Genomic DNA, 27,797 nt, shown 5'->3' on the forward strand with positions numbered 1-27,797 from the left:
CTTCTGTTGGCGGCACGTGCACCAGCCTGAGCCGTCTGTTGCACAGTCACGCTTAATGAACATACACACACTTCTCCCTTAGAGGAGAGAGGCCAGTGGAGTTGCACGCACACACATTCTCACTTTCTGTTTCTCTGCAGAAAGAGGTCAGTGGCATTGTGAGACTCGCACACACACCCACTCCTGGCAGGCACTGTTGTTTTGTCCCTGCTCCTGCCCCCTGCAGCCCACCCCCCCCCCACCCCCCTTTTGTTGGCAGCATTTTTACTTGCTGACATGCACACAGTTGGGCAACAACAGGTCTAAAACACATTCATGCACACACACCAACACACACAGTCATGAGTGGGAATCTCCTGAGAGCACCCCGTAAAACAAATCTATCTCTGGGCCACAATATGGTAACAAGGAAACCAGCAGGCTAAGTCACATGCAGACCAGTAGAGAAGTTGCGTGTTTGAGTCATTTTCATCTTGTTTCATCATATGCTTTTGTGGTTCGACTAATTTTAACTGTGGTGCAGTAACCTACAAGCCAAACTGTCCAGCCACTTGAATTGATTAATCGACTTCGTTCTTAAATTTGAAGCATTATAAGTACAACGTGTCACGATATGAAAAAGGCTCCTCCTGACCTCTGCTGAGTGGATTGCCTCGAGGAACTGGCCCTGTCAGGATATTCTTAATGTTTTATGCATTTCCTCCCATTGTTGCACGTTTCCATCATGTCACTGTAATATCCAAACAAGTATAGGGCAGTTGTTCCCTGCTGGGGATTCTGCTTGAAATGTTGTGACCCTGAGAAGCATTTTTATTCATTGCAGTGGCCTTTTATTTGTCTTGGTGCCAGTATCCATTGTGGGATCTGCCATCATCCTTTACCTGTGCATTGAACACTGAGGCTTTAATATACCTTCCTCTAACCCTTACCCTTTACTTAAACCTAAGTTCCCATAATGTAAATCATGTCTTGTCCACATAAGGAAGGTGAGGCCCACACTGTCACTGTGTAAAGATATTTATGTCCAACATGGATAATACACACATGTACATGCACACACACAGAGGAGGAGGGGGTCGGCTGCCTCAGGGGTCAGTGGCTCAGAGTTATACACGCCCAGTTTGGTGCTCAGGCTGTGCTGCTCAGGCTGTGCTGTGCCCTGTGCTGGATAGATGTTTAATATACGCCACGTCTTGTTCGAAAAGGTTCATATATGCTGTGTTTTACACACCAGAGACTTGCTCAGTTTAGTGGATTTGTTTATTTAAATCTCCTTAGAGTAAAGCAAGCATGTATATTCTTAGCATAAGTGGCCCCAGTGGGATATCAAATAAATCCCTCACTCTGGCAGTGTTCATACCATGCTCTCTCCAATGGACTTGTAAAGGAGAAAATGGGTTAAGATATTGTTTTTAATACTTGTGTGAGTGAACCCCAAAGCTTATTATGGACAGACCAGGATGTTGTAAAGACATTATTGAAATGAAGATGGTTGATTTGTGTTGGATGGATGAAGTGTTTTATAGGGACTAGTGTGATCAGCTTGGGTTTATTTCACATTTGGGCCCTGAACACGGTGACAAACTAGAGCATTCAAGAGTCACAACTGATGATTTGGTTTGTGTGTGTGTGTGTGTGTGTGTGTGTGTGTGTGTGTGCGTGTGCGTGTGCGCGAGTCATGCTTTTGATGCCGTGTATTTGGATAAATCTGCACTCCATGCTGCGTTAAGATATTTCCGTGTCTTCCCTCCACTTCTCTCATCCACTACGACTGCTTCCCTCCACTCTTTCAGTCCGTCTCCCCTGCTGGTGGCCTGCTGCGTGTGCATAAGTCGAGCATATGATGAAAGGGTAGTGTTGTTACTGATGGTAGGAGTGTCTGTCTCTCTCTCTCTCTCTACTCGCCTCCCAACTTTTCTCAGTAGTGGTAGATTAATTGAGCTCTGAGGCAAAAGAAAGAAGAAAAATCATCCATTTCCTTTCAGTTTCATTTCACCCCCTAACTTAACAAGTGTTTGGGGCTGCTTGACATTTCTGTGTCTGAGTTTGTTGCAGTGTAACAGAGTGTGTGTGTTTCTGAGCTGTGGTGTAGGCATTTGTCTGTTGGAAAGTTTTGCCCTTAACCACAGACGCTCTGCTTAGTTTCGTTTACTGGTGATGTTGCTCATTCCGCTGTTGCGTTACTGTTATTGCGGCTTGGCTGAGTGTGAAGCATTAGCTGAGCCAATTAAAACGCCAGCTTCTACTGAGCATCGGCGCAACCCTGATTCCCAAAAAGCTGAGATACTGTGTAAAGCAGTTTGAAACAAAATGTGATCATTCGCTAATCCTGTTTAACATATACTCAATTATGATATATTGAATGTTTAGCCTCATCAGCTTCATTGATTTCTGTAAATATTTGCTTATTCTGAATTTGATGCAGCAACACGTTTCAAACAAATTGGGACAGGAGCAACAAAAGACTGGGAATGTGGTGGAATGCTCCAAAAACACCTGTTTGGAACATTCCACTGGTAACAGGTGACAGTATCATGATTGGCTATGAAAGGGGCATCCTGGAAAGGCTCGGTCGTTCACAAGCCTGGAGCTGTCAGTGGTCTTATGTGGGGCATGACTGTATATTTCAGGGTGGTGATTTTATTATTAATTATTTTTTCCTTATTTCTAATGCCTGTGATATGTTGGAAAACAATATAAATATGTAGTTAATGTAAATGTTGCCTTGTTTTTGTATGGGAAGTCGATATTAAAAAGACAGGACAGGTTACGGGTGCAGGATGCCTTGAGCTATCCTTAAGGCACCCTCTGGTACCACTGCAGTAGAGGATCATGGGTAAAGCTCCCCTTTGCTTTGATAGATATGGTGTTAACCACACTCTGTCCTGCTGCTGTTCACTCAGTACTCCTCGATAACCGAAATGACTGAGAAAGTTCAGAGACACTTTTCTGAATTTCCTCATATCTCTTTCTCTCTCGCTCTCTCCCCTGCTCCTCTCTCAATGTAAACAAACCCAGCTGAGCTCCGAGAGCCTCCACTTCCTCATCACGCGTTGGCTCCACCCACATGAGTTCTCAGCCAATCGGCAACCAGCTGGGCTCTCAGCATTGCCATAACGACAGGCAGGCAGGAGAGCGTAGTAGTGAGGGTGCCCTTGTGGTCGAGTGGCTTACTGACCTTGCCTGGGCAGCCGTCCATGCATTGTAAATCAGTACAGTTTGCTCCCAACCGGCTCCTAACTCACAGGATGAGTTCTGTTCAAAGCACAAGAGAAAAATAACTGTGAAGGGGTTAATAAGTTTTGTTAGCCAACAGTTTAACCTGCATGTTACTGTTTTTTTTTATTTTACATTGTATAAGTCTATATTTACCCAATCAACATCTTAACTGATATACTGTCATTTTGCAGATTTGCTTTTTTCTCACAATTTTTCATTTTGGAACAGAATATAAAGAAATGTTCTGTTCGTGTGCTGAATAGATGAACAGGAATCCAAAGAAACAGAGCTTGAATAAGAGGTCAAGCTGGACCCACGAAGTCACATCTACAGGCTGTATTTGGTTTGGCCAGATAACCGCAAGGGCACATCTGATATCATATTTCTTCAGATTTATTATTTACCTTATTCTTGCCTCAAAAAATATGAAGCTGCTGAGATCAGGAAACAAAAAAAAAAAACACCCCGTACACACCTGCAGAATAAGTACACACACATGCACCCTTTTACCAGTCCGTTCCTACAGGGCAGCTTTACTGAACTCTATGGTGTGTGTTTAATGTGTGAAAGTAAGTGAAATAATGTGTGATTGAATGTGTGAAATTGTGACTGTTGTAGCTGCATACCTGTGAATGTGGACTTTGATACTGCTACTCTGAATGCAGCTGCCTCTACTTCCACTGGCCTATTTACACACCTGCCACACACACACACACACACACACACACACACACACACACACACACATACATATTCTCACTTACACAAATTATGTTCTTACAAAGTCTTCTCATATATACATACTGCACACAGAGACTTATACACTCTACACAAACTATATATAGCTCACAGCTTGGGGAAAGACACATACACATGATGTATAGAAGTCAGCAATGTGGTGTCATACCCCCACACACACCTGTTATGCATGCAATGGCTAATCTCTTACATACACACAGACACACTTGACACACACATTGTACACACGCTCTCCCTCAGTCACCTGCCGCACACTTTCAAGTGCACTCATGCAGTCTAAGCAAACACACAGGGTGGTTCTGTCTGTCTGCTCTGCCTTTTGTTCCAACGTGCTGCTGTTAGTAGACTATTACTACAGTCATTAACCGACTTGTGCAACGCTGTGACACACACGCAGACTCGTCATCAGTGCTACGTGGTCAGAAGGGGGTTTGTCAGTTGGGATGGGGAGGCGGGATGATGCATTCAGGTCCAGGCTCTTGGTTGTGTAGTGTGATTGTGCACACGTTACAAGGGAGCGGGTTGTGCTTCCCTGATGGGACAAGGAGCATTGCCTCGTAAAACCAAACTTCTCCTTTGCCCAGTCAGCAGCAGTTGGGTCTGAGTCGCTGTATTAATGGAGTACATCACATCCCTAATGGCCGTCACCCCCAGTGTTTACCCAGAGCGAGCCCTTGAGAGGGAGATGTATGTATGAAATAGAAATAGAAGTTATCTGGATGTAACTCTAACTGCATTCCCAGCAGAACTGTTGCTGATTTCCAGGGCTTGCTCTTGATTTGGAGTTGAGTGCAAAACTCTGTCTGAGGGTGCTGAGGCGAGGCCTCGATGGGGTAAACTAATAGCGACTCTGTTTCTGTCACTGTGTGAGGGTGTGTGCGTGTTGTTGTATTGGGGAGTTTTTTTATCTTGACCTTGGCTTGCGCATATCATACTCTCTGTCAAGTATTTTAAGGCAGGGCCTGAGAAAAGATGTTTGTGGATACTTGTATATTTGCTGTTAATCTTTGTAATTGTGAGCACATGTGCCTCTGCTCATGAGTGCATACTTGAGTAGTTGTGTTTGTTCATCATTGTGCATGAATGTACATTATTCATCTGCAACAGTATGTGTGTTCATGTTTCCAAGATAAATATCAATGATGCTGACTACATAAAGTCCGTTATAGTCTGTAAAGTTTTTTTTTCCCAAATACACACACTGTAATTAACTTTGAAATGTAGCAGTCCAGTATATATTCTACCTGAGCTGTTCCCTTTAGGTGTTTTTCATCATTTGACTGCTCTTACAGTTTTAGATTTGCATCTTATCAGCAGACAGGAAATTCAGCGAACCACAAGGGCCAATCTCATCCCCAAATAACAGCTGCTGTTCACCATTTTCTCTATCAGCTAAATCTTGCCAGATCTTGCAGATGTCGGTTATTAACCTCCTGAAGCTGGTCGATCAGATGAACTTTGTTTTGAACTGTGAATGTCATTGTCAGCAATTCAAACTGCTGTTTTACTGTGTGTGCTGTGTGTCTTTTCCCCCACCTCCTTTCTCTGTTTTTTTTTCTGACATGTTCACCCCTCTGTCTTCATTCAGGTAGCTGGGGTGTAGTTTCCCTGTGAGACAGTCAGAGAGAGACAGACAGTCCTGGACCACACACCCTCATTCCCTCCCCACCCTTCTCCCACAAAGACATGCATAGCAAAAACCGTAAGTGTGACCTCCTCTCCTCTCCTACTTGTTTCCCCTCCAGCCTCTTGATTTATTCCCCTCCATGTTTCTATCTGTGCCTCAGCATCCTTTCACTTATGTATTCTGATCAGATCTGGGTCAAAAGGGATTTCTAATTGTTGTTCTTGTTTGAACTTCACATAATAACAGATTTTTATCTCACAAGGACACTTCAGATGGTGTTAGACAAGTTGCTAATTAGAGAAAAGTACACTTAATTGATTTGTAAATACTTCATTCTTTTTGGAAAGGTTCTGGCACAGATTTGTCTCCTGTGTTACAACACAGCCATCTGGCACCTAAGCGGAGTAAAAAAAAAAAAAAGTTGGTGTAAATACCACTCTGCACTACTCGCAGAACCAGACCGTGGTGCTAATAAGATTCAAACCAGATCCAAAAAAGTACCCACTAGCGATGCAACGCAACAGTGTGTCTTGATCTAAATGTGTGTTTTTGTGTTTTTCATGTCATCCGTCTATCTGACCTGACACGTAAGATCTTTCTCTCTGCTTCTGTCTTGACCTGTTTTCAGAGAAGCGCCACATCTCCCCTGTGCCCTCCCGGAGCCCCCTGGTCCCCATGAAGCCCAAAGCACCTGCAGTGGCGCCCGCTGTGGCTCCCAGTCCTGGGGACACGCTGGCCTTCAGGGTCCCGAAAGATTACCCTCACTCCCGCTTCAGCAAAGCGCCGCTTGCTGTCTACCCACCAAAGGGGGCACGGAACAAGACGTGGTGGGCACATTCTTCTTTTCTTTTCAACATGATGGCTAACTCACATCCCCACAACATTTTTAGGAGCGGTCAAGTTTCATAAAATGCTCCTCTTGCTGCTCCCAGAATATTTAAATATACATTATTTTAACTACGCTCTTTCCCTCTCCAGTGTATCTCTTCCAGTCGTAAGTCTGGAGAAGATGCCGTGCCTCAACCGCACCGACTCGGCATCGCACGTGCGCCTCACCTCCTCATCTTCCTCCTCCCCCTCTCCCTCCTCCCTCAAACCTGCGTCCCTCACTCCCCCAGCCTCCCAACGGTCCAGCGAGAAGCTCATGAACGGCCGCAGCACCAGCGGGCCATCCACGCCGCGCTCCACCGCATCTCCATCCTCTCTGGACGGGCGGCCCAGCCCTGCACGCTCTCCGCTAGACAGACGACCGTCATCTACACCTTCTCCTTCCCCGCTGGACCGGAAACCCTCCCCGTCACCTTCCCCCTCTCACCGAGCTGGCGCTCTGCCGCCGCCGTTGTCATCATCACCATTGGAGAAGAAGCACCAAAATGGGACTAAGACTTCCTCCAGGTCACAGAAAAGACTCTCAGGTCAGTCCTAAGATGTTTTGTTTTCTTTACTGATCCAGGTGAAATCCTTGTGCATGTTTTTTCTTGCAACATCCTGTTTCACAGTGACGCACTCCACCCGCAGTCTCCTACTGCTAACTCATGGGTGCAGTGGAAGTGGGGAACATTCAATAATTTAATCATTCTCCTGCCTGTGTTTTCATGGCTGGTTTGTGAGCATGACCGTATGAATACATAGGTCAGAAAACTGATTCTAAAACTTTTAAGCTACCAGCATTCCTGTGCTGGAAGAGTTAAATATTTCTGGTTTTGCTCATTAAATTACTCTCTTAAGATTTACACATTTTCTTTCATAAACATACATACATGTGTTCTCACAAGTTCACACACTCAGTGTTTCTTATCTCCATATCCTTTGGAATGCTTCCAGCCTATTTGGCTGCAGACAGGACAGTGGTCGGGTGAGACTGTGTGCTTTGGAAAGGGAGAGCCACCTCCCTGAAGCTTTGAATGTCTGTCTCTTTTTCTGTCTCATTCTAACTCCTCCAAACTCTCAGCTCTTTTGATTTTAAATGCACATGGATGCCACATGCAGTTTGAGCATGCACAGCAATGAAGTTAAAAAGATTTCTGATGGGATGCTACAGGGTCTGGTCGTTGGTGTCACGTCTCTCGATCCAGCTTCCTCCCCTCCTCTTCGTCTGTCTTTTTTCTCTTCATTTGCACTGTAGTCTCGCTGTGCTCCAAGCCTCTGATTTACACCCTCTAATTCACGAGCTCCTGCTGCCAAAAAGCTGCTTGTCTTCTTGAGAGATTTCCCCCACCTCCTGCGTGTGTCTATACATATTTTTTCATCCTCTCACTCTCCACCTCCTGCCTCGACCTCCTCGTTCCTCTCTCACACACTCCTTTTCTGGCATCATTTCTCTTCCTTTCACACACTTCTGTCTCCTCCTTTCTGTTGCCTTTTTCTCGGCATCGTCTTTCTCACTCATCTTGTTCTGCTTTCTTGTTGTTCTCATTATTTTTTCTTCAGTCTGCATTAACACAACCCATCTTCCTCTCTCTCTCTCTCTCCCTCTCTCTCTCTCTCTCTCTCTCTCTCTCTGTCAACTTCCTTTTTAAGTTGATGTGAGTGCTTGGGTTTGTTTATGTCTAAGTGCATGGTTGTTGTTGTACATTTGCATGTGTTTGCCTGTCCACCCGTATCCACCGGGACGGTCTCATACTGCAAACACAAAAAGATTACAGGGATTATAGGAAAGGCCAGCGCTAGATTACAGCCCTCTGACAGCAACACTGTTGAAGATAACCTGCTGACCGGAGGTTGTTGTTGGCCAGCTCGTTTGTGTGGGGCAGCAAAGGTCTCTCTGTGTTTCTGAGCATTGCTTTTTCACTAGAAAAGCAACGAAAATTCATGTAACTCACTTTCAGCTGCTTGGTTTCAGCACTCAACAAAAAGTGCAATTCATAGTAATAAATGGTTCCTTTAGAAGGTTTTTATGCATGATAACAAAAATCCAAGTTTGGTTTTACAACTTATTTTTGTTTTTCTGATCATCATTCACGTTAAGACAACCTTTTCACCAGCTTCAGTGCTGAGATGAAAGGACTTCACAGCAGCCCCAGATACAGCTTTAAAACTTAGTCCATTATGGCAAGCAACAGTAACAATCAGCAAGTTTTAAACTATGGTCTGGTGCAACCATATTATCTAAAACACTTCTGAAAGAGAAAATGAAGGTGAATGTTAAAAATAATTGCCCAAACAGTCACTGGTAAACATCAGTTAGATTTGGCAGAGCAACTTCAGAGTGGATGAATTGTTTAGCAATAATATGGTTAAACTGAGGATATGTTTAAGGTCTGCGTGGTCAATGTGATTGCTTTTGTCGTCGTCTTATTGGATGTGAGGGACCAAGCAGGCAGAGACATGTTGCAGGTTTTTTAAGAAAAATTGCTTTCATTTACCCCCAGAAAATTAGTGTTAACCAAACTGGGCCTAAAATATTTCAACAACAACTGAATTAGACCAACCCAACCTTTATGTCACGTGACTGGTGGACAAAACCTAATAGCTAACATAACCACAATAAACATTAGACAGCTGGCTAACAACAATATTAACTACGAAAAAGAACACGCTCATACAGAATCAGTTTGCCTTGGCTTTTCAGTCACACGGTATAAAAGTTGCCTGTGTTTGAATGTAAACCTAAATAAGAGAAAAGGTCAGATAAACGTGAAAATGTGAGGGTGATTGGATATGAAACTATCAAAGTGCGCACTCAAGTGCAACCATCACAGTAAACAAACCTGTGTGTGACAGTGTCGCTGCTTCCCAGCATCCAGGAAATCACACTTGTTCAGGAAATGTTATCATATCTTGTAGGAATGATGGCTAAAGCTATGAAACTAAGAAAAAAGAGTACTTTTCCCTTAACTTGCTAACAGTTTCTGCTTGTATTCATTGCTGTGTACTACTTTTGAGACTTTCTGAGTTTTTCGTTGGATTCATATTTGGTGAAAACTGGTGAATGAACCCTTAAAGCCCCTGAAAGAATTGTTTATAACATTGAATATTCATCACAGAATAAAGAACAATTAATCTTAAAAAGCATTGTCAGGCGTTTCACGCTCAGCTAATCTGCTTCTTCAGGGCTGTGTGGATGCGGTTTGATCAGAATTGCCCAAACTTTTCCAACTTTGGCAACAAAAATATTGTGTTCTTGTAGAATCCTAATACTCATTGTAAATAACTAATTGAGAAAATACATTGTGAGAATGTTCCAGCTTAAGTCTGCTCCCAACACCTGAGGATTTTCATCAAACATAACATAAAACATTATGACATAAGAAGAGCTCTTTACAGTAAACATCAGAGATTTTGGCAGCAAACTGCCACAGTCTTCAAAGTTAAGGCTTACATTTTATCACCAAGTGCATTCTCCCCTCATTAAAGCAGGAGAGAGTTTCCTGGGCTGCCACTGACAGTTGACTCTTGTCAGCCTGCCAGTACGTCCTGTCAGGAGTGATTTGTCACAGCTTGTGGGATCTGTACAGTTTATCTGTTTGAAATTGGAAGGATAGCTAATAATGTCATACAGAATAGTACAGTTAGACAGCAGTAGCCTTAGACCACAGCCGAGCGATTGAATGAAAAAAGGAATATGTGAATAGACAAATGTCAGTGAGTGAACTGCTGTCTCAAAAGAGACAAATTAATAATGTGCACTTGTGATACTGGAAGGCTTCCAGCAAATGTGATTTGAAACTTGAAGTAGAGAAGGATGAAAAAACTAAATGATGGCCCTTAGTACCAGTCTGATGTGTGTGTGTCTTTGTGTGTGTGCGTCTGTGTTTGTTTTTTTCCAGGTCGAGTGTTTGATCCCAATAAGCACTGTGGAGTCCAGGACCCCGAGACTAAGCGACCCTGCACGCGATCTCTCACCTGCAAGGTAACACAAATGGACGCTCTAACGCACTAACACGCCAGCGCTCTCCACCTGTGTGTAATTTGGTTGGAGACAATGATAGTTTCTGACCCTCCTTCCTGCTTCCTGCCTGAGGCCGTCTGACCAGGAAAGCAGCTCTGTTTGTTTATGAGAGTAATAATATTCAAGGGTGCGCTGACATCACAACTGTAGGATTCCAACCACAGCTATGACCCTGTCTGCCGCCCTGCCTGCCTCAGTGATACGTCTGCACTTCCCATTTCTCAGCTCATACTCGGTAGCAGTGCTGAGGCATTATAGGGCCTACACTTCCCTTGATGAGGTAATTATAGATGTCGGATAAGGCTTCAACATCTTTCAGCAGTAAAACTCAATTTTACTGCCCTTTAATTACCTCTAGCAAGCTTTACTAATCACTTCAAACTGGTTATTAAGTAATTAAACATGTATCAGGCTAGCATGTTGATGTTTTTTTCAGAGTGGTTGGGGGAGAATGTCTTATTTATACTAGTAGTCCCAATGAGAACAGCGATTTGAAGAGAGGGACCTGAGCCCTGCTTCCCAAAAGCGTCCGAAGGTCTCGATCATTGTAAAATCCAGCTTGTGAACCTTCTTAAGCTTCAGAGGCGTTTTCCCAAAAGCATTTGTCACTGAAGATGCTCTCAGTATGTCCTGCTGCCTCACAGGAGGCTAAGAGCGTCTTAAGAAGCTCCTGAACCTGCAGGAGGAAGCATAAAATACATTTCACAGGTTTCATGACCACTGATACTCTCTATTAAGTGATGTTTATCGTTAAGCTTTAAGATTTTTAAATGAGAAACTAAAACACACATAAAATAACATTCATTGAAAAATTGATTTGCACAATTGTTCTTCCATTTTATGATGCCTCTCCTTTCCTTCTTTGCTTACATATTAATCTCTTCAGGCTGAAAAGCCTCTTTCCTGGTGTTCTGTTTTGCCTGCCATGACTCAGGGGTTGAGCTGCAACTGTGAACCACAACATGCGAAGTTCATGTCTGACTGGCCTTTGGTGCATCTCTCTCTTCCTCATTTCTTGTCATCCCTCCACTGTTATAATAAAGCCTAAAAATGTCCAAAAAAAAACCTTTGAAAAAGGAAATTCAGCCTCCTCTGGAGAGCACTTGTTCTTAAGTGCTGGTTTGGGAAACGCATGTAAAAATTCAAGAGTGCGTGTAGAAACACTCTTTGAAAATGTCCTCAACTTCAAAGATTGATCATTATTGGGGAACAGGGCCATGGGAAAGGCTTCAGAAAGCCTGGATTCCTACCATTTCCTAATTGTATTTGAATAGGGTCTTTCATTGGATACAGCTTGGTAAACAGCCACATCTTTCAGACTCCACACCTTCAATTTCTAACTCACTTTTTCTGTTATAAATGTGTCTGAAAGCCCAAACTCTGTGACATCAGATCAAGATGATCTTGTTTTAACATACAACTCCTAACACACAGGCTGAGTAGTAGTAAACTGAACCTTAAGTAAAGTTGAAGTGCCCCTTTAAATTGATTTATCATATTGTTATTCAGCAGTCAGGATATTGATGCATATAAAAGTTGCACCTTCCAGGCCTTAAAGCATTTGAAGAGGCCCCTACTCTCTGACCGCACTGGAAAGTACAGGAAACGTTTTTCCTTCTCTTTGGACTGTTTGAAAACCAAATGTTTGATGGCTGGTTACCTTCCAGAGTAGTTGGAAGGGTAGACAAGCTCACCATGCACTGACAATATTTGCCCGTGTTAGTCTGGTGTGACATGGGCAGCAGCATGGTGCAGCGATTATGGAAACTTTCCTGATGCCAGAGAGCCATGATTCAAGCCCCTGTGAGTGCAACCATTATCCCTGCTGAAGTATGGTACGCTGAATTCTTCACAGATCAATACTTTCATTAACAAAGTCTCTCTGGAAATAAGCTAATACCTCTTGGTGCTTCGTGCTTATTAGCTCACAAAAGGACAAGTATGAGATTGCTATTAACCTTTTTCCGTTTTTTTGGCTGCTACAGACTCACTCCTTAACCCACCGCCGAGCCGTCCCCGGCCGAAGGAAACATTTCGACATCCTCCTGGCGGAACACAAGGGGCGGCCGAAGGAGGGGGTGAAGGAGAAGGAGAAAGACAAGGACGGAACGCCGGGAGGGAAGGAAGGAAGCAGCCAGAGTGTCACGTCACAAGAGACCGCAAGTCCCAGCAAGCCTCACTGCCCAAATGGACGACCCCTGTCCACGCTGAAGCTACGGCTGGCAAATGCACACATACCCAGGTAGGACAGTTCACTCACACACACACACACAGAGCAAAAGTATAAATTTCAGTAGGTGATTTCAGTAGGTGCACTCAATTGAAGTTTTCAAGTTTATTCTGTACTCATAAAGATAATTACATTTACTTATTTTCGATGCTTTTGTACACAATATACCCAGTGATTTGAGACTTATTTTTGTAGTTTAGTAAGTAGTTACTTTTATGTGTCATTTTTCAGAAATGTATCTTCACTTTTACTTAAAGATGAGCTTTTTCACATCACACATGGTGTTTGATAGCACTGGGCCCACACAGATGCATGGAAAGTCCTTGTCTGATCACATTTGTCCACCAGGGGGTGCCGTAAACAAGAGTGTAAGATCAGAGAAACAGGTGGAAAAGAATGTCAAGTCTTCTGTTGTGAAAGTGTTTCTCATTTCATCTTTCTGTTTAGACTGTGATCCCTTGTTTGAAGTGAGGGATTGGGGGTTTGGTCACTGTAGCAGACATGTTGGTGTAGATATGACATATGCTTTTGAGTTTATCTGCTCCGACCTTTCTTTCATTCTGTCGTCTGGTTTCTCCCATCTCCTCCCTTCTCCACTCCGTTCTTCAAACCTGCTCTCTTCCCTTCTTCTTTTTTCACTGCTTCTCATTCTCCTACTCCACCATTACTTTATTTTACTTTTATTCACCCTTCTTTATTTTTACCATGTCCACTCCAGGGCTCCGGGCTCCACCGCCGGCACTTCCAGTCCTCTGCCCCCAGCGCCAGCCCCTGCCTCGGCCCCTAACCCAGAGCCGCCCCCCCACAGTTGGGTGACGGCAGCAGGAGACAGCGGTCGACTTTCTAGTGATGAGGGAGACGCAGAGACTCCAGAGGACACTGACAGACCTGCCTTTCACTGCTCAAGTTACCACCCACAGCCTTTAGGGGTAAATACAATCACTTCTAATGCTGCGCTGAGACATTTTATAGTCCATAGTCTTGAGGCAATATTTCCCATTCTCACCCTTCAGGGTCTACATTTATGCCATTTAGAGCAATTATTATTGTCAGTGTTCAGACTCAGGTGTAGCTCTTATTGACGGTTGTGTGCAGTTTTGATGTCAGTATGTCCATTGAGCAGTTTAAAAAGCGGCTTCAGTGCGTTATTATACCGTCTATCTGAAAACATAGAATTGATAGCTAAATTGTTGTTGTTTAGAATCTGGGTCGAGACCAAAAAAGGTGATCGCAGGAAGGACACATGACTCATTTCCTGTCCCAATTCGATTCTACATCACACTGTATATTATCATTAAACCACTGTCAAAAGTTGTAAGCTGCCTCCTCTCACAAGACGGATAGTCCAGTCATCTGTTCGAAACCAAAAAGAGGCATTGATGTGGTAGTATTGTCCTAGCTTAAAAGACAGCCGGGTTTTTTTTTTTTTTTTAAAGATGTCTGAACTCGTTAAGTTCTCGACTATATTTTAGTTTCGCCTGTGTTAGATCATCTTTCATATCAGTCAGTGTTAATTAAGTATTTTTTCGTCTCCTCTCTGCTGTCTCATGGCCATCCGCTCTTTTACATCTGTCTCATCTTTCTGTCATTTGATGCCTCTTTCTCTCCACATCCGACTCTGTCTACCCACCTCACTTCCTCCCTCTTTCTTTCTTTCACTCACTTTTTTGTTTTCCTCTGAATCTTTTTCTCCTTTACCACTCTGTGTACATCTGTCTCATCTGCATTCTCCTCTTCACCGTTTTCTCACCATCTTTCTTGCCTCACCTTACTTCCCTCCCTCTTCCTTCACTCTTCAGTGTTGCGTATTCAGCAGCAGGCTCATGGGACGGGGCCACTATGTGTTCGACAGGCGATGGGACAGGATGAGGCTGGCGCTCCAGAACATGGTGGAGAAACACCTTAACGCACAAATGTGGAGGTGAGTGTGCATGAAATCCAACTTATTGATTAGTGCTTAAGTTTAAGTCCTCTGTGTTCAGTCAGCTGTTTCTGTTGGTGCATTTCTCATTTTAAAGATCTTCTTCCTGTTTCAGGAAGGTGCCTCTGGCCTCTGAGAGCGTCTCCTCCTCTGGTACCTCCCCCGTCACTTCACAACAGACTCCCTCTCCCACCTCTGTCGCTTCTCCTCTCCTCTCCTCCCCCTCCAACTCCCTCTCCTACACTGCCACATTTCCTCAGTCCGCATCCATGGCCGGGGTGTTCAGCATTCGAGACGCTGCACAGCTCGTCGCCCCAGTTTCTGCACTGGGTAAAGCCCGTAACGGCACGCATAAAGCCAGTCGCCCATCCAAAGACATGGAGGACTCAGTAGTGGGATATAAGAAGAGAAAAAACTCTTCCTACTCCTCCTCCTCCTCCTCATCCTTTTCTTCTTCCTTGTTTTCGACTGTGGATAATCACAAGAGGAACGGCAGCAGCTATCATCCAACATTACAAGGTTCAGGGGGGACAGCAGCAACCCCTGCCAGGAAAATGGGACTTGGACATGGGGGAAGCGGGCTTTGGAGCGGTGGAGAGGACTGGCTGTCCAGAGCCGACGGGTCTCAAAGCCACAACTCACACAACAGGTGGGTGTAGGGCTTTTTCAAATGTACAGAAACTTGTGCTTTGATTTTGATCTATGTATGAGGGATTGAATATGACGATTAAAGATTCACTGTTTTCCAGAAGGTGACAGTTTTCTCTGAAGTTTGTGTTCTTGAGGAGGTGCTGGGGAGGATCTGTTCACTCACTAGAAGTCCCTTGAAACAAAAGCGTTGGCTAAATGTGCCCTCAGATTAAATGCTACTGTCTTTATCAGGCTAACAAAGGAAATTTTGACCGTCGCCAGGGCTGCAAACACAATGCAGGCTCAGCTCAGCACGACATCGTGCGTAGAGAAACACATGAGAGGGTGATTTATTAAAAGTAGAGCAGTGTGTAAATAGAGAGGACAGTGCCAGCAGTGCAGAGGCGATGATGACAGGTGTTTGGCTTTCCTCTAAAATACACAGCACTGTAAAATCTGCTCAGACGATTTTACACCATTTCAAATAGATCCTACTGTCCAATGATAGTTCAACTGGAGCTCTTTGTATATCATTAATGGCAATTTTCCCTCCTCTTCTGGTCTGCTCCAGTCGTGAACTTGGCACAACCAGTATATCGTACTCGCCCAACCGGGAGCCTCTCTCTGCCCCCCACCAGCCCCTGGCTCCCCCCTCTGGACCCTTGGCTTATGGGGGTGGAGCAGAGGGGAGGAAGAGGAGGAGTCCCAGCTCCTACAGAGCGAAGGGCAGCAAGCTGAGCAGGCCGGGCGGGTTGGAGAGCCTCTTTGGGAATGGGAGCGACAGTGGAGGAATACTGGCTTCGGGGCCCGAGTCCCCGAGACAGGTTGGTGTTACATACAGGCAGTCTCTGGGGATATCGATGTGTATGATATGGTGTGCTCCATTGAGTTTTTAAACATCTAATGAGCTCATAAGCTCTGGAGTTTGCCCAGTTGGTATGGAGATGGTGGAATTGCCTGACCTAGCCGTGACCTAGCTATGACCTAGCCATACTAGCAGCATCCATGGATGGCAAGGTTAATAAGGTCATAACCGATGTAATGCTAAAATCACAGCACTACAAAAGAAATGTACAAGCTGGAATTCTGTATTATTGTCAGTTCTTTAAGAAAACCTGAAAAAAAGAAAATGTGTACCTGAAACCTGAAACAAAAAGGTAAAGTTAAACACAACATGAAATAATAAATCACTGCTATGAACAAGCGAATTCACATGCATGAGTGCAGTTTCTCTCTGAAAACAATCGAGCTTTGTTCAAATTAAAAATTAAAATGTGTCTGTCTTTTTCAAAAGTGTTAGAAGTTGCTTTACAAACATTAAAAAAAACTCATTATTGAATCCATAATAAAGTAAAATGAACAAGCCTCTGTCTCCCTCTCCCTACAGGCCAAGTTACATCACTGACAGAAACCAGTTTCACAGACTGAATGTTGGGCAGCTGTGCAGGCCACCACCGTTTGTGACCTTTGACCTCACCACTCTTCCACTGACGGCACCAATCAGGCGGCTTCGTCTCGCCGATGTCACCCCTATTTACCCAATGACCGCTCAGTTCCACCCGCTGTGACTCTGGAGCCCACACAGTTGGCTGGCAGTCATTTCCGACCCTCCACCTCGAATCATGGAGCCTTTTGGTGGAAAGCTGCCGTGCATCACTGTGCTCGCGTGCCTGTTCGGAACAAGGCGGTGGAATCCAAAAACTCGCCCTCTGAAAAGGGAATTTGCCTCAAAGGCAGTTAATAAAACCGCCTCTGTACAGCTTTTGGGGAGACAAGTTTTTGTTACCAACCAGAGTTTCTGTTGTTTCCTGGTTGCTGTGTGGGGTCAGCTGACAGGGGAAGAGTGATTGTTTCTGGGAGTTAGATGGTTGAAGGACCTACTGACACGACTACTGTAGGACTCAGCCTTCAGCTGTTCCACCCTCCATTACCCCCTTTTTCCTCCCCTTTCTCTTGATTTCAGCTTTTCCTCAAAGATGGAAGAGACAACAGCAGCTGTAGTTGGGTTTTATCCAGCTTTTTCTCCTCTTTCAGCCTCATCCTTTTTCTATATTCCTGTCCATCTTTCTTCATATCAAACAACTTCTGTCCACATCTTTACAACTTTTTTCCTCTCGTCTCCTCCATCCCAGCATGCCCGTGTTCAAAGTGCACTTACTGCCCTCGCTTTCCGTTGCTTCCCTCTTCACTGACTCCAGCAGTGCCACACGAGGACCCGTTCACACGAGGGAAGGGGGAAAAAAAAGTGTGTTACCAACGACGCCGCGTCAATGCATTGTGTTTCAGCATAGGAAGATAACCGATTTCAGATTGTTTTCTTCTTCGTTGTGCTTTTAAATGTTGCAAGAAACACAAACTCCCTTCTGTTTGTCAGGACTTGCATCCAAAAAGGAATTATTACTATGGTGTTGGATCTCTTTATTATTTTTTTTTCCTTTTTGTATAATAATTTATCGTTCTTAAATGATTTTCTAACTGACCGTCGAGGTTTGAGCTACAGAGACTTTTTGAGCAAAAAAATAATTTCTATGGCATTTTGAAGAAATGTTGAAAGTATTATGAGGAGTTCATATTGTTGAAAATGTGTACATATCTGTTATTATTTTTGTATTTATTAATAATTTCCCCTTTTCCTTTGCTACAGCGAGAGAGTGTTGTTGCCCTCCAACTTGGTCTGTGTTTAATGATATTGATGAGATTGGCCTGGTTTCCCAAATCTTTCAAGATTGTGTTCATTAGCAAGTTTTTAAATGTATTCTAATTGATACTCAAGCAGCCAAATGTGAACTTGGACTGTGGCTGCTGCGTATGTCATTTCCATTTGAACAGCAGCCTGTGGTCAACTCTAAAAATGACATTATTTTAGTCCCAATAATTACTTCTAGTTAAGTCTGGCTGATTATGTGACCTGAAAAAATATCTTAACTCAAACACAAAGTGATCATTTGCTAATCCTCATTGACGTATACTCGAATTTGGTGCCAGCAGCGTGTTTCAAACGAGTGAAGTTAATAGTTTCCATCAAACAGGAAGTGATACAATATATGGCCGCACAAATGCCAGTCTGTCGTTGCAATCAAACTGCAACTTTATGAAGCTACTGGCAATCCAACTTCACAAAGCAAGCATTTTCTTTCATTCTGCAGCTGTCTCGTCATTGCCCGCAAATTCTGTAGGTTTTTTTGCAGCAATGAGCAGCTTGTTTTTGCTTTCAGTATGCCTGCTGGCTTTGTTCAGTCCACTTTGAGTCACACTTTTCCAGTGTGAACACACACGCACTCAAAACCTGTACGGAGTTAGTATGTAGTTTGCAATTGAGTCAGAGCCACAGCCCTCATCAGCAGATGGAGTCGTCTCAGTTGCTTTGTCAATGGCTCGTGCCATCACTTGACCTCAGCACTTAAATCTCATTCACCACTTTGTCAAGACTTCAGATGTCGTCAAACTGAAGAGGTGATCGTTCAGAATGTCTGTTGACTGTCATGTTTCAATACCAGTGTTTCTTTGGTTTGGCTCAGGCTAATGAACGCAGGTTGATGTTTGTGAAACCAGGCCCTGGTTAGTATTTTCATATAAAGGGCCCTACCTTCCTGTTTGCCTGTGGTTCCACCCTTTTTCATACTTCTTCCAATGTTCAAGACTAGAGCTACATTCTTAAGCTGTTTTTATCTTCCCAGGCCGATTGGTCTAGACTCAGTGCGATTAGAATTGGTCGTTGTAAATGTGAAATCAAAGTCAGGTCAAAATGCCTTCACTTCATGCTCTCAGTTCTTCTCTGATGGCTCAAGTAGTTCACTGCACTGAAAATGCAGCATAGCCATTCCTGTGAGCCTGTAATGTCTGCAAGATGCACACACACAGCATCAGGTGTCCAAAACAAGCCCTCATTGAAGAGACTGCGCTTAGGTTTAGAGGGAAAAATCCTGATTAAAGCCTGCAAGTGTATTTTGTATGGGACAACCTCCAGAGTGATACATGTCACATGATTGGAGTTAACTGATATAACTGATACCATGTTGTGTCGGCGCAAGACAAATGTTAAATTCATGAAATGCGAGGTGATTTCCTTACTTAAAAATTGGTATCGTGGACGTCATAATGTGCAAAAAACAAATGGTGCAAGCCTTCAAAATGTCTGAAAAGTACCGTGTCTCGTCATCTCGCGTCGCTGATGAAGCTAAAGTAACTGAAAGCATTTTGATTTGTTTGATGGCAGAGCGAAGCTGTGAGCGACACTCCCACCTGGTACTTGTCATCTGCTTCAGTGGAAATGGCATCGAGAATTTTTTTTTTTTTCCTCTTATTATTTTTATTCTTTTGTCGCAAAAGCATCTAAGCACTAATGATGAATGAATTGTACATAATCAGTCGTATTTGTGTTGTGCTTTTCCCCAAGTGCTTCCCATGATGACACTTTATTCATCAGTGCGTGAGATGGTCTAATAGCTCTGAGATCAGTTTTTTGATACCAGCTCGGTGGTCTTTATTTTCCTGTAGATACACGTGCTTTATCAGTTAACTGGGTAACACGCCAACAGCTACAAAACAAACCTTTTCTCTTTTCCTCCGTTTAACGCAGCATACCAACAGATGTACTATTATGTAGATATTTTCTATTGGTTTAATGACTGAAAATGAGGTGGGGATATGTGTTCATGCAAGACTTTTTCTTCCCTGCTCTTCTCACGTGTATCAACAGATCGAAGATGGCAGTCATAGTGCTAAGATGTTTTTGGGAAATGCCACCCTGACTTAGTGTTTATAGTAATGGAAATTTCCAGTCTGTTGCAGCTTAAATTAAGACAAAGGCTCATGGATGTTGATTTCAGAGCAGTTCTATATTATTTGCTGTTGAATTTTATGGAGGTATTAACATTTTTATTTTTCCAACCCTTCCTCTTCCTTTTTTTGCACTTTGTCATAATGCCCAGATCTTTAATCAACTTCTATTTATATAAATATTTGAGATATAAAAAAAAATTCTATATATATTTGTAAATGTGTTTCTGGCAACTACAGTAAAAGAAGATGAAGAGTATATTCGTGGTGAGTTGGCCCTTAAACCAGCGCACTGTTGTTGTTTGTTGTATCTGATCCAAGCTGTTGGTGATAGTTGAATGTCTGAAAAATGCCTTGAAAGAGTTGTGGGCTTATTCAGTCTCACCACAGTTTGATCAGAAAATGGATTTCCCATCAAAACAACTGAACACTTGCTGTAGAAAAAGAAAAAAGAAAGCAAAAAAATCTCTTATATCCAAGCTTTTATTAAATGATTGAAAGTGGATGTTGTGTTATTTGTAAATCGGAGATGCAGCTCTTAAGTTAGAAGGAAAGTCCCGCTGATGATGACTGTTTGTTTTGTACATTTGACTTGTCACTATTGCAACGATCTGTCGGGTGTTCTCACATGATATTTTTGTGTTGCTGGAGAAGTATTCTGTGGCTGTCAGTGTTTCACAAAGGAGCTTCAATTATATCTTTTGTGCTTGCATTTTGCCAAATGCATCTGTAATTGTCATTTTTATCATTGAAAACACTGAAGTGTGCTGAGCCCTGTCTGCTTCCCAAGCCAAAGCCTGAGAGTAGTTGTTTTGTCGAGTTTGATTGTCAGGATTACTCCCGTAGTGTCCTGCATCCAGGCCTCCTGACTGTGGTGATCTCATGACCTTTTCCTCCTAGTGCCACCAGCAGCTTAACATTTTGGGGTTTTCGTCTCTATTGGAAAGATTGCAATAATTTTCAAGGATCAATCCTAATGACCTTGATGATCATCGGGCTAAAATTTCAATTTGTGAAGTGGCCGTACACCTTTAAAAATGAGTGCTATCGCATTAGCATTTAGTGCTGAGCAGCAAATGTAAACATGCTAACATGCTAAACAGATGGTGAACATGGTATCCCTGTAAAAAACATAAGCGTGTTAGCATTCTTACGTTAGCGTTTAGCTCAAAGCAATCACTGTGATCTACGAGCAGCCTTGCAAAGCTGCAGCCAACATTTGAGTCGTGTTTCACGTTCAGTCCGTCGCTGATTAAAATGAAACTGCAGCATCACTCGAGGCTTTCCGTCTCTGCTTAGCAATGTCAAGTAGTGCTGGACAACAAATACAGCATACAGTTCTGAATTAGAATTAAAATTTCAGTGGAATCTAACCACGCCTCTATGGCAGGGGGACTTGCCAGGTGAAGGTCCAGCTCTTAAGGCTGGTAACACTATAGTTCAGCAAGCAGCGGATCACACACTGTATGTTGTCGGGGAAATGTAATGGAAGAAGTAATTTTGTGGGGCACATAATTAAGTGCATAACAAGTGATCTTTTGGGAGTCTCTCTTGGTTCCCGTTGTAGGAGCTAAGCTAATTTTTTATTCACTCCTTTATCATCCATTTAGCACTCCTTATGAGTTAGAAATACAGTCTTTTTAATCACAGAACGTGGGCTCAGACCCCCGTCTCTGCACACATTTAACATCTCGGAACATGACGTTGAATCCCAGACCAGACCTCATTGGTGATGGAGCTGTCATTGACCTTTGACCTCCAAGGAAGATGGTGAGAGAATTTATGATTCCTTCACGATGCAGCTTCGACATAGACAATATTACCTTTGATAATATCCATCTGGTGTGCTGGAAGATAGATAAAATGGGAAGCGATGATAAAACATTAAGTCAGATTGTTCTGTGGAGCCATTTTACTGCCCTTCTCTCTTTATAGCACTGATTTTATGTTGTTACTGTTTACAGTGGAAAGCGGGCTCCTGAGACGACATCTCTGCTCGCGCTGGTCATTCAGCAATATCCTCACCTGGCCTGAGGAAGGAATCAGTCATCAGACATTTGCTCTCCTGTGCATGTTGACTCATCCTTACCTGTGCAGCTTTATGAAAATTCAAGATAATGTAAATAATGTTTTTTTTTCCTTCTGATTCTACCAACTTTAGCAACATATTCCTTCTTTTTGTCGTCATTTACAGGCTGAAGTTATGGCCAAAAAAATGGCCTTCTTCTCAGGAAGTGCACAATCAATTTGTTAACCAATTTATTTTTATTTATTTTATTTATTTATTTTTGCTGCATCTTTTCGTGATCAAAAACCTGAAGACAGCAATTTGCATCTTTTGGTAGATCATTCTTAACTAATAGACCAAAGGAAAAATCAATTACATTTAACATCAAACTTAAAACGGAGGCTACTTTTGATCTTGAAAAATGATAACTCAGGCCTTATTAAGAGGCTTCATTTCCCGTCTGCTGTTTAATGCTCATTAGATCAACTCATAAAGGGAGCACAGCATTTACCTCTGCATCATCATCCCTGCAAGGCTAATCAGCTATTGTACAATAAACCACAAACATATACAGTGAAGTAAGAAATAATGTCTTCTAATAACATTATTTTATATCACCAAACATACCTGGCAGTATTTATGTCTTTGCTCTTTTTTTTTTTTTTCGCAAACTGTGATGACTGCGAATTGTCTTCTGTTCAGCCCTTGCAAGTGCTTCTTGCCACTGTTGCGGAGAGCAGCTAATTTGCCCTCACGTCTGAGTCAGATGTGACTGTAGACCCCCAGAGAGTGGTGACTAGAGACTGAGTTATAAAGAAAAACAAGATGAGATTGCAGCTGTCCACAAAAAGATGGGAAAACACTGTTCTCACATACCCCTACTTTAGCGCCAAAATACTTCTCAGAAATGCCAAAGCAAGAGTATTTAGCGTCCCCCCAGCCCCTCAAGAAGAATTATAGGATAATAGTAAATGTTAAAACATTTTGCAAGAGAGTAAAAAAAGTTATTAATATTGATTAAAGAACCTTCTACTGAAAGTATCACTCGTAAGCATTAGCATCAGTAAGCTAGTGGTCACACCAGACCAAGTAAGGCTGTAACAGCAAAAGCTCTGTGTGTATACTAGTTGTGTTTTATTGCTTAGAAATTCAACTTTTTATGTCTAAGTGAACAATTGTTATTCGCTCATTTGTTTTTTTTTTCTTCTTTGAAAAGTACCACAGTCTAACTTTAAAACATTTGACCAGGTTTCCTGCTGTTCAGACACACAGTATATCCTGATTCTGTTGTAATCCTCAGTCCTTTTAACTTCAGTCTTCTTTACATATGTCGCCATTAAATTTGCTTTAAAGCTCAACCACACTTATTTTGATTCTTTATCAGCTTTCATCTAAACAATTTCTTAATGGCAGCAGCATCTTGAGGTTTTCGTGACGCAGTTTTACTGGGATACGTGGATAACTTTGCTGAGAACCACTGGTCCATGATCCAGGTTTTATCCTGACAACTCAGTAAACCTTGGAACAAGCTCAATAAATAGATATAATGATCACAGTCTCTCCCCAACCCAGATGTTGATGTTTTTCTCTGCTTGCTGAGTGTTTAAGCTGGAGATCATGTGAACAACGTCAATAGCAGGCTGCAAACTATAAGCTATCTGATTGATACTACAGGAACAGTCAAACTGTCCTTCAGGTCCCGTAGTTCAATTGAGCTTAAAGCCATTTTAGCGGTAATTCTCTCAGCTGAGGAGAGGAGATGGTACGTGACAAAGGTCAGAAAGAAACAGAATCTCATTCGGCAGGGAGGGAAGAAAAGTTCAGATACACATGGAAGCGTGAATGCAAAGGAGACTGGCCCGAACTCACAACGCTGCACGGTCATCGGCGCCTTCGTGCGTACAGCCCCACGGATTGCTCCAGCGTTTGCATCTGAGGCTGACAGTTATGAGACTTTTTTTCCACAAAAGGAGCTGCTGCATTATTTTTTCATGATCACTGCTCTGCACTGCTTTGCCGCTCGTATGCCCACACCATCTCCAAACATCATTTTTCTTTAAAGCAGAAAGATTCAGCCTAAAACATACTGTATGTATTGTACCCTTTTTGCTAATATTTATATGCATGTGTAAAGTCTGTCTAACAACCCGCTTTGGCAAACATATTAAACAGCACTGAAGCAGTGGCTGTAGTTACACGTACAGATTGCACGACTGCCATCTATTACTGCTCTCCAGACAAATCGCTACATCCAATTAGATTTATGTGAGCATGACATCCAGCAGGCATTTTCTACCCACTGCTTTCCTCGCCGCTTTTTACATTAATGGACTGAAATGACAGACAGAAAAACACATTCCCAACAACATTGACACCTTGTGGTCAGTTACCTCTAACACGACCCCAAATCTCATCAGCCGCATATCAGATCAAAAGCACTCAGGAAGAAATGCAATGCAGAGCAAATGATGCTACGTCAAAGAGAGGAACCGCTCTTATTTAGTCTTCATTTATTCCAATACTCCTGCTGAGATGAACAATTACAGCACAGGTTGTCTGCTGAATTCATAATCATAGCAGCAACCATGCAACATCCAAGGATGTCAGATACTCACACATCCAAGGAAGTCTGCAAATGAAAATAGACTTTTCTGCGAATGGTAAGAAACTTGAACACAAATCTGATTATGCTGAATGGGGATTTTCATAACTTCTCCAAATTTGTCAATCGTAATACTCCTCTAATGCTCCTGTTGGAAAGCCTAATCGGGAAAAAACAAAAGACTGTTTCAGTCTAATCTGCTCATCTTGTTTGTCTTTTACTAAGTGGACCCCACTGGAATCAAGTCATACCCAAATCCTCACCAGTCCCTCCAGACAAGGCCCACTTGGAGCCCATGCTGAAATTATAAACAGGCTATTTAAATCAACAGTGTAAATTATCTTCATGCACAAAAAGTGTCCAAACATGTCACTAGGTGGTGTGATAAATGCAGCCTGCATGTAATTGAGAAGATAAAAGCTCTCGGCTCTATTCGGCGACGTCCATGAATGCCGAGGAGTTTCTCCCCCCATTGCAAACAGCATTCTTATGATAATGGAATAATGCTGGTGCTTTAGTTAATTGTGTATAGGCGATAGTGGTGGGCACCTTTTGTTGAGCGCTCTCATGAGCCTAAAGGAAAGAGCTGGCAGGGATTATAACTCTTGTAGAACTTCTCAAATTCCCCCCACTGACCATACTTTCTACCCACTTTGCATTCAATGAGTTGAGTGTTTTTCTTGAACTGATTTGAGATTTTGTAGGATGTACTCAACATAGGCAGCGCATTTTTGTACTAATGTACACATATATGATATCTATCCAATGCTGCATAATGTGGTGGTGGCTAAATGAAGTATTGCTATGAATAGCTCAAGATGTTGCCAAAATAAGATGTTTTACAAGAGGTGTTACACATCAGTTCACAATGAGTCCAAATCAAAATGTCATCATGTTCTGGGTAGAATGGGATTGCATCTTACCTTACACTTCTCTTTTAACTACACTTATATACTCTCTTTCAATATCTAACTGTAGGCCACCAGTTGCAGTTTAGTTTGGATATTCACTGTTTACATTTTGCATTTTTACGCCACTTGGCTGCTGCAGTTTTCTCATTCAGATCAGTTAGCAGGTCAGCTAATCAGCCGGTTTGACAGCAGCTAACCTAAGATCCCGTTGATGGTCCTGCCAGCAGCTGAGGACACCCTGCTGAAAAACAAACAGGTAACGCCATAAGTCTTAATGCACACTGTAAAAAGTACTGCAAGATTTGTGAAAGCTGGTAAAAAAAAAATAAAAAATAAATCTGTGAATTCCTGCAGACAGTCATATGGTTTTTGTTTGGATCCTCTGGCTTCAGGGCACCAAGACTGCAGTATATTATACTAGATTAGTTACTTGTACTACTTCTACCTAACTGTAGGACTAATATTATACTTTGAGATTGTACTTAAATACCCAGTTACACCACTTCCAAAGTAGAAGTAGAAGTAGAGGGGGCCTCCATGCATGACAGAGATCAACATGCTTTCTCTTGTTGAAGTATGATCATTGTGTAAAATTATCCCTGTGAAACTGCCATATTATACTGTTGTGTCTCTATTCCAAACCCTGATGAGTAGTAAATCTGTAGTACTTGTGTCATAACTTTCAGTAATGATTTAAACAGTAGTTCATGTGGTAACACAGCTTTACACTAATGCACTAATAAAGTTTTATAAGCTGTTGTTTGACCACAGCCTTTTGTCCAATCAGTTGACTCCGCCTTTGTCCTTGTTGAAAAACTTTTTATCAAGTCACATCATATCCCTCCATCTCTGCTTTTCATCACCTCTCCATCACCCCCCACCTGCAGAAACTCATCTACATCATCACCTTGTAAGTAAAGTGTTTGGGCCAGTTTCCCCTATTATTAACCATTATTCATTCCACAGAAAACAGGTTAGTTAGTTAAACACATTAGCTAGTTAAATGCAGCTTGATGTCTTGGTTGCTCTGGAGCTTGTTTACTTTAGATAATGAATTATATTCAGCTATGTTGTTATGGTCACAGGTGTTTCACATATTCAAATTTGATCTTTCAGCTGATAAGAACTGATGGCCTGAAAAAAAAAAAAAAAAGTCTGTAAACAAGGTAAGGACTTGCTATCATGACATTACATTTCCATGTAAGCAGTTTTGTATCAGCAGTTACTGTAGTTACTAGTTTGAAAAATTATAACTTGAAACAAATTAGCTGAGCTGCACCTCTCAGTGAACAACTCAAGCTAACCCAGCTGTGCTGTTTCTAGCCGTTGCTAAGCCGTTTCAGTTAAGCTAGCTAGCTTTTTATGAGAAAAGACACCAAGTTGAATTTATTGCATATCTGTTATTTTACCCAGCTAGAATATGAAATAACATTTGTCAACTTCATGGTTTGGCTCCCTGGGTTGTTGATACGCTAGTTCAACGTAAGGAAAGTTATTATGAAGGGAAGACTAAACCGTTATTTGACAGAAATTATTTGACACTAGCTAACTCTAATTCTGCTAACGCTAAATTGAGTTAGCCACTCTTTACGTTAGCAGAGCGGCTAGCCAGTAAATGCCACATTTTTTTAATTAAGAATACACTTATTTAAAACTACCTTTCCTTGCCAAGCAATACGAAACATTTAAATATGTTATGGATGCTTCTACATTTGTTTGCAGAGGAGTTGTGTGTTCATAGTGTAAACCTTATTAGCGTAACACTATAAACTGCAAGGTGTCAGTCATTGATTGGCTCAGTGTTTCTTGTATTGGCCTTTCAAACGCTGCATTAACGCTTATGGGGTTTCAAAAGTGAGACAAAAACATTGAAATCAGCATTGTGACAAGATCAATTTATTATATCAGTAGCTGCCAAAGTTTTATTCAGGGGTCCTACGATAACAGCAGTGGGTCTCCATCCAAATGAAGGGTCATTAGCTCTCATCCTCATTGGCACAGTGCAGGAGGTGATGCTGAACAAGTTTAATAGGATAACTTGTGTTTCATGATATTTCTAAACAAAGATAATACACTTCTCAACTGTGCTTCTTTAGAGAAAATTTTGGACCTCTACATGTGAGCCCTCTGGAGAAAATAGTGATCCTATGGTCCGTTAACATGTCATGGCATTTTTTCTTGGAAACACATTTCTTAATATTACTTTTACTCGAGTCCTCT

The 27,797-nt window shown here is 42.4% G+C and overlaps 1 protein-coding gene across 3 annotated transcripts in view; it reads left to right on the plus strand.

The window, feature by feature from the left end:
* atxn7l1 (ataxin 7-like 1) overlaps window positions 1–20,778 on the plus strand; it is a 28,421-nt gene extending 7,643 nt beyond the window's left edge. For 2 of the 3 annotated variants that reach the window (XM_076722503.1, XM_076722502.1), the window contains exons 2-11: window positions 5,567–5,680; window positions 6,234–6,432; window positions 6,584–7,020; window positions 10,375–10,457; window positions 12,482–12,738; window positions 13,445–13,655; window positions 14,526–14,647; window positions 14,763–15,296; window positions 15,849–16,101; window positions 16,665–20,778. In XM_076722503.1, the coding sequence (XP_076578618.1) occupies window positions 5,665–5,680; window positions 6,234–6,432; window positions 6,584–7,020; window positions 10,375–10,457; window positions 12,482–12,738; window positions 13,445–13,655; window positions 14,526–14,647; window positions 14,763–15,296; window positions 15,849–16,101; window positions 16,665–16,682 (2,130 nt within the window). In that variant the 5' untranslated portion in view covers window positions 5,567–5,664 and the 3' untranslated portion in view covers window positions 16,683–20,778. The remainder of the gene's footprint in view (window positions 1–5,566; window positions 5,681–6,233; window positions 6,433–6,583; window positions 7,021–10,374; window positions 10,458–12,481; window positions 12,739–13,444; window positions 13,656–14,525; window positions 14,648–14,762; window positions 15,297–15,848; window positions 16,102–16,664) is intronic. The other variant, XM_076722504.1, reaches the window with a different exon arrangement.
* Window positions 20,779–27,797: the final 7,019 nt, after the last annotated feature.

Source organism: Chaetodon auriga, chromosome 22, assembly GCF_051107435.1.
Source record: "Chaetodon auriga isolate fChaAug3 chromosome 22, fChaAug3.hap1, whole genome shotgun sequence".
NCBI lineage: Eukaryota > Metazoa > Chordata > Actinopteri > Chaetodontiformes > Chaetodontidae > Chaetodon > Chaetodon auriga.